Genomic DNA, 6649 nt, shown 5'->3' on the forward strand with positions numbered 1-6649 from the left:
ACCGGAACGGAGAGCGGGTTGCCAGGGCCCGAAGAGGGCTGGCTGCGGCGGTCTCGCTCGGTGAGTGGAGCGGGCTGCAACTCGCCTGCTTGGCCGCAGCGGGGAGGCCGCAACGCGCTGCCGCGGCGGCCTGTTCAAGGTCACGGGCCGTGCCAGCCCCTACCCCTAGTGTCCCGCAGCGTGCCAGCCCACTGATGCCGGCGGGGCCGTTACGCTATGCCTGTGGCCAGCCTTCCACCTGGGAGAGGACTGGCGGCCAGCGAGGGCAGCTTCCTGAAAGAGGTGGTGGCGGGCTCGGGGTTCAGAGGCTGAAGCTGGGTTGCAACTCGACCGGGGCGCTGGTCTGTGGTCAGTAACCCCGCGCTGCCATTTCAGGCCGGCTCGGGTCTCTAGACAGCCCCTTTCCCGCCTCGACGTCTCCGGGGCATGGGGGAGGGACATGACCTTCGGCTGGGGCTGGGTGAGAGAAGGAGGCGTCGGTGGCAGGTGTCATTAAAGATCCAGTCCACCAGTACCACATCTGACCTGTAGAAAGGTATCCTACCATCCCTCCTTCCTCCTTTACACACTTAGGGGAACACAGACTAGTCATCCTCTGTCCTGCTACTGGTTCAGGCCAGGCTTGAGGCTGCCAGGGGTCCTGGATCCATGGTCCTCCCCAGCCTCATCTCAGTATCTAGCTTCAAGACCTTCATTTCGGAGGGGGAAGCAGTCCAGAATCTACCGGTGGGTCTGTGGGAAATTGTAGTGGTCCCTGTGTCTCAGAGCTCATGAGTGAAGGCATCTGGGAAGGAAGGTGATGATTTCTGCTCCAGTCTCAAACTGGATTCCCATCCTGCCTTAGTACTGGAGCAGGGTTGTTGCTGAAGAGGTGGTGTGACATATAGATACACTTTTCAGTCCCTCTCTGCTTGGGACAGCAGCTGGGGAGAGGACTTTCTCTTAAAATGAAGAAGAACCAAGCAGTACATAGAAGCAGGTTCTTGCTAAGGGTGGGAGCTGGCAGGGGGCAGGTGGAGTGCCTTAGCCCCAGGACTTTTTCTGGGCAATGGCAGAACCTGGGTTGAGCCTGTTTTCAGCCACAAAGCCTGGTCCTCCTGTGGCTTGTCTCCTTTCCTGCCTTCTTCCTCCACCTTCTATTTCTCCAGTGGTGACTAAGCAGCCAGTGAGAGTGAAGGAAAAGTGAACACCCTGCTCAGAGTGCCAGCCTTGTGGGCTGGAGCCATGGCTCCTCTCCAGATTGGTGGAGTAGCCTGGTCCCAGGCCATGACTTCCCTTGACCCGGTGCCCCCTCAGTGAGGCTTCCAGCTGTGTGGGACTATTATGGTGGGTATCTATGAGGCTTGGCCAGAAGTGGTTTCTGCTACTTGCATTATTTATTACCTCTTCAAAATAGCCTGAGAGTGTCCAGGGGTTCTTCAGAGATGAGAAGATACAGCTCTGTAGCATTAGGAGTGTCCTGGGTTGCTGAGCCCTGGCTGTAGCTAAAAAGCAAGTTGTTGGGTCTTGGCAGTGATCGCTGGCTCTTTTCCATTAGGCTGTTGGTTCCTTGCTGGAGAATTTGGCCACAAAGAGTTGCCAAGATAGCTGGGCCAGGAAGAAAGCGCCGCAGCCCTGACCCAGACGCTGTTGCCGGCCCCGGGGCACTCTGGCTGTCGACCAAGCGGCTCAAGATGTCTGGCGGGGCCAGTGCCACAGGCCCAAGGAGAGGGCCCCCAGGACTGGAGGACGCAACTAGTAAGAAGAAGCAGAAGGATCGAGCAAACCAGGAGAGCAAGGATGGAGATCCCAGGAAAGGTGGGAGTGGCATTCCCAGAGTGTTTGTGGCCTTCTTTCCATCCCATTTTATTGAGTATACAGATTGGGGTTTGGGAGATGACTTTTTTGCTCTTCTCTCTGTCCTGGTCTGATGATGAGCGAAGAAGGACCCATGATAGGCTCAGTAGAGCCTCAGCTTTGAAGCCTGAGTACTTGGCTAAGATCCAGAAGATGGTGCTGTTGGGGGGCTTGCCTTCTTTCTTTTTTTTTTTTTTTGAGACGGAGTCTCGCTCTGTCGCCCAGGCTGGAGTGCAGTGGCCGGATCTCAGCTCACTGCAAGCTCTGCCTCCCGGGTTCACGCCATTCTCCTGCCTCAGCCTCCCCAGTAGCTGGGACTACAGGCTCCCGCCACCTCGCCCGGCTAGTTTTTATATTTTTAGTAGAGACGGGGTTTCACTGTGTTAGCCAGGATGGTCTCGATCTCCTGACCTCGTGATCCGCCCGTCTCGGCCTCCCAGAGCGCTGGGATTACAGGCTTGAGCCACCGCGCCCGGCCACCTTCTTCTTTCTTTTTAAATTTTTTTTTCTTTCTTTTTAACCTGTTCTTTCTTTTTTTCCTTGTTTTTTTTTTGAGATGGAGTCTTATTCTGTTGCCCAGGCTGGAGTACAGTGGTGCACTATCAGCTCACTGCAACCTCCACCTGCTGGTTCGAGTGGTTCTCCTGCCTCAGCCTCCCAAGTAGCTGGGATTACAGGTGCATGCCACCACGCATGGTTAATTTTTTTTTTTTTTTTGAGACGGAGTCTCACTCTGTCATCCAGGCTAGAGTGCAGTGGCATGGTCTTGGCTCACTGTGGGCTCCACCTCCTGGGTTCAAGCGATTCTCCTGCCTCAGCCTCCCAAGTAGCTAGGATTACAGGCACACACCACCACGCCCAGCTAATTTTTGTATTTTTAGTAGAGACGGGGTTTCACTGTGTTTGCCAGACTGGTCACAAACTCCTGACCTCAGGTGATTTGCCCGCCTCGGCCTCTCAAAGTGCTGGGATTATAGGCATGAGCAACTGTGCCTGGCCCCCTCCTTTTTTTTTTTTTTTTTAAAGAGGCAGGGTCTCACTCTTGCACAGACTGGAGTGCAGTGCAGGTGTGATCGTAGCTTACTGCATCCTCAAAGTCCTGGACTCAAGTAATCCTCCTACGTCAGCCTCCCTACCATGCTTGGCTAATTTTTCTTATTTTTTTTTTTAGAGACAGGGTCTCGATATGTTGTCCAGGCTGGTCTTGAACTTCTGGCCTCAGATGATCCTTCTGCCTCAGCCTCCTGCGCAGCTGGGATCACAGGCTCACGCCACCGTTCCCGACTGTTCTTTCCTTCGTTGTCAGGGTCAGCATCCACTCCTCGAGAGGAGCAGACCAAAGAGGGTCAGTTATGAATGAGCTTTTTGGGTGCTAGGGAAGGGGAGGGAGCCCTTACAATTTGGCTCCCATCTGAAGCAGTTTCATTAGGGCTGGGTCTCTGTTACCTGCTTATCACCATCAGGAGCTTGTGAAGACCCTCATGATCTCTTGGCTACTCCCCCTCCAGAGTTGTTGCTCGATTGGAGGCAGAGTGCAGAAGAGGTGATTGTCAAGCTTCATGTGGGAGTAGGTCCCCTGCAGCTGGCGGATGTAGATGCTGCTTTCACAGATACGGACTGTGTGGTGCGGTTTGCAGGTGTGTCCATCTGCCCTGAGCACAATAGTATGTTTGAATCTTCTGATATCTCCTATCCTACCTCATGGACCCTGCTCTGTCTCCAGGTGGTCAGCAGTGGGGTGGTGTCTTCTATGCTGAGATAAAAAGCTCTTGTGCTAAAGTGCAAACCCGCAAGGGCAGTCTCCTGCACCTGACACTGCCCAAAAAGGTGCCTATGCTCACATGGCCCTCCCTCCTGGTGAGTTCTAGTAGTCCAGGGTTGGGTAGGGATAGCCAGTGTAGTCGACAGGGCCTGACTGCTGTATCTTTGGCAGAAGAAACCTCTAGGGACCCAGGAGCTGGTGCCGGGGCTGCAGTGCCAGGAGAATGGGCAGGAACTGTCTCCCACTGCCCTGGAGCCAGGCCCTGAGCCCCACCGGGCTAAGCAGGAGGCCCGGAACCAGAAGCGGGCCCAGGGCCGTGGTGAGGTAGGCTCAGGGGCTGGCCCCGGGGCCCAGGCAGGGCCCAGCGCCAAGAGGGCTGTGCATCTCTGCAGAGGGCCAGAGGGGGATGGGTCCAGGGATGACCCTGGACCCCGGGGTGATGCCCCACCCTTCGTGGCTGACCCGGCCACCCAGGTGAGAGTTGGGCACCTGTATGGGTGTTAGGAAATGGGGGGAAAGGGTGTGCACTGGAGTGGGAGCCACCTGGCAGAGCCCGGGCTGATTCTGCCCACAATCTTGCCATTAATAGGTTGAGGCTGATGAACAGCTTTGCATACCACCGGTGAACCCCCAAACCTGCCTCCTGGGCTCAGAGGAGAATTTAGCCCTTTTGGCAGGAGAGAAAGCAGTGTCTCCTGGGAATGACCCAGTCTCTCCAGCCATGGTCCGGAGCAGAAACCCTGGGAAAGATGACTGTGCCAAGGAGGAGATGGCAGTGGCAGCAGATGCTGCAACCTTGGTGGATGGTAAAGGTGGGGGTGGGCAGGCCGAGCCCTAGGTTGGGTTGCAAAGCTTGTAGGTGGTTAGGGAGTAGAGTAGCAATAGGCTGGAACCTGTCCTGGTTGGAGCTGAGCCATGGTCTCAATATAGAGCCCGAGTCGATGGTGAACCTGGCATTTGTCAAGAATGACTCGTATGAGAAGGGCCCGGATTCAGTGGTGGTGCACGTGTACGTGAAGGAGATCTGCAGGGACACCTCGAGAGTACTTTTTCGTGAGCAGGACTTCACACTCATCTTCCAGACCAGGTGGGTGGGCAGATGATGGGGCAAACAATGCCTCAGGTGGGACAGTATGTCTCATGCTCCTCCTCTTGTCCTTCCTCCTATCCTGCTGTGCCTCTGCAGGGATGGAAACTTCCTGAGGCTGCACCCAGGCTGTGGGCCCCACACCATCTTCCGTTGGCAGGTGAAGCTCAGGTGGGTGGTGCCCGGCCCCACCACTGTGCCTGTCCTGCTCCCCCAGGCTCCATCTCCCTGGCTTATCTATCCTGATGCCCATTCCTCCTAAGTCCCTGAGTTCAGCCTTTTCCCACAGGAATCTGATTGAGCCAGAGCAGTGCACCTTCTGTTTCACGGCTTCTCGCATCGACATCTGCCTTCGTAAGAGGCAGAGTCAGCGCTGGGGGGGCCTGGAGGCCCCGGCTACACGAGGTCTGCACACGAGCTCCCTTCATTGCCCAGTTCCACATGACCAGGACCCAAACCCCTGTCACATGCTGCTAACCACCAGCCCTCTCATTCCCCCTTTTTAAGGTGCAGTGGGTGGTGCAAAGGTTGCCGTGCCGACAGGTCCAACCCCTCTGGATTCAACCCCACCAGGAGGTGCTCCCCACCCCCTGACAGGCCAGGAGGAGGCCCGGGCTATGGAGAAGGATAAATCCAAGGCACGATCTGAGGACACAGGGCTAGAGAGTGTGGCAACCCGCACACCTATGGAGCATGTAACCCCAAAGCCAGAGACACACCTGGCCTCGGTGAGAATTCTGGGGTGGGAAGGACGAAGAATGGAGGTTGGAGAGTCTTAGAGCTGTTCTCTCATGTCCTCTTTGCTCCCCCAGCCCAAGCCTACATGTATGGTGCCTCCCATGCCCCACAGCCCAGTTAGTGGAGATAGCGTGGAGGAGGAGGAGGAGGAAGAGAAGAAAGTATGTCTGCCAGGCTTCACTGGCCTTGTCAATTTAGGCAACACCTGCTTCATGAACAGCGTCATTCAATCTCTGTCCAACACTCGGGAACTCCGGGACTTCTTCCATGGTGAGGGCAGGGCCTGGAGCCTGGGGTATGGGCAGAGAGGGTGCCTTTGTCCCTCACACCTTTGCTCCGCTACTATTCCTAGACCGCTCCTTTGAGGCTGAGATCAACTACAACAACCCACTGGGGACTGGTGGGCGTCTGGCCATTGGCTTTGCTGTGCTGCTTCGGGCGCTGTGGAAGGGCACCCACCATGCCTTCCAGCCTTCCAAGTTGAAGGTGATCTGTGACCACTGTCACCCTTGGCTGCAGGGGGCGGGGAGGGCCAGCCAGCTGGGTGTGCAGTGGGTGCTAGGGCTTTGTGTTCACACCTTGGCTCTTGTATCCAGGCCATTGTGGCGAGTAAGGCCAGCCAGTTCACAGGCTATGCGCAGCATGATGCCCAGGAGTTCATGGCTTTCCTGCTGGATGGGCTGCACGAGGACCTGAATCGCATTCAGAACAAGCCCTACACAGAGACCGTGGACTCAGATGGTCGGCCTGATGAGGTCAGGGTTAGGGACAGAGGGTGGGCATGTCTCATGAGCATCCCAGCCCCCAGGCCTCTTTGGTTCTCACCACTCTGCCTCTCAGGTGGTAGCTGAGGAAGCATGGCAGCGGCACAAGATGAGGAATGACTCTTTCATCGTGGACCTATTTCAGGGGCAGTACAAGTCGAAGCTGGTGTGCCCTGTGTGTGCCAAGGTGTGATGGGCTCCCCTGGAAAGAGGCCCTCTATTCTGGTCACATTAGGTTCAGAGGCATGTGCATCTTAAGGTTTGGGCAAAGAAGCTGGCAGGGAGGCCTTAGGATTCTTTTTTTTTTTTGGAGACGGAGTCTAGCTGTGTCGCCCAGGCTGGAGTGCAGTGGCGCGATCTCGGCTCACTGCAAGCTCCGCCTCCCGGGTTTACGCCATTCTCCTGCCTCCCGAGTAGCTGGGACCACAGGCACCCGCCATCTCGCCCGGCTAGTTTTTTGTA

General features: G+C 56.2%; 1 protein-coding gene across 1 annotated transcript in view; it reads left to right on the forward strand.

Moving 5' to 3' along the window:
* The first annotated feature begins 7 nt into the window (after window positions 1-7).
* The window catches only part of USP19 (ubiquitin specific peptidase 19), a 14053-nt gene continuing 7411 nt past the window's right edge, over window positions 8-6649 (forward strand). The window contains exons 1-15 of the mRNA XM_011939311.1: window positions 8-60; window positions 1538-1797; window positions 3008-3181; window positions 3300-3473; window positions 3560-3693; window positions 3770-4072; window positions 4188-4404; window positions 4529-4685; window positions 4785-4856; window positions 4975-5090; window positions 5193-5413; window positions 5498-5693; window positions 5776-5909; window positions 6020-6178; window positions 6264-6378. Of these exons, the coding sequence (XP_011794701.1) occupies window positions 1674-1797; window positions 3008-3181; window positions 3300-3473; window positions 3560-3693; window positions 3770-4072; window positions 4188-4404; window positions 4529-4685; window positions 4785-4856; window positions 4975-5090; window positions 5193-5413; window positions 5498-5693; window positions 5776-5909; window positions 6020-6178; window positions 6264-6378 (2296 nt within the window). The 5' untranslated portion in view covers window positions 8-60; window positions 1538-1673. The remainder of the gene's footprint in view (window positions 61-1537; window positions 1798-3007; window positions 3182-3299; window positions 3474-3559; window positions 3694-3769; window positions 4073-4187; window positions 4405-4528; window positions 4686-4784; window positions 4857-4974; window positions 5091-5192; window positions 5414-5497; window positions 5694-5775; window positions 5910-6019; window positions 6179-6263; window positions 6379-6649) is intronic.

This window comes from Colobus angolensis, unplaced genomic scaffold (assembly GCF_000951035.1).
Source record: "Colobus angolensis palliatus isolate OR3802 unplaced genomic scaffold, Cang.pa_1.0 Scaffold18, whole genome shotgun sequence".
Classification (NCBI taxonomy): Eukaryota; Metazoa; Chordata; class Mammalia; order Primates; family Cercopithecidae; genus Colobus; species Colobus angolensis.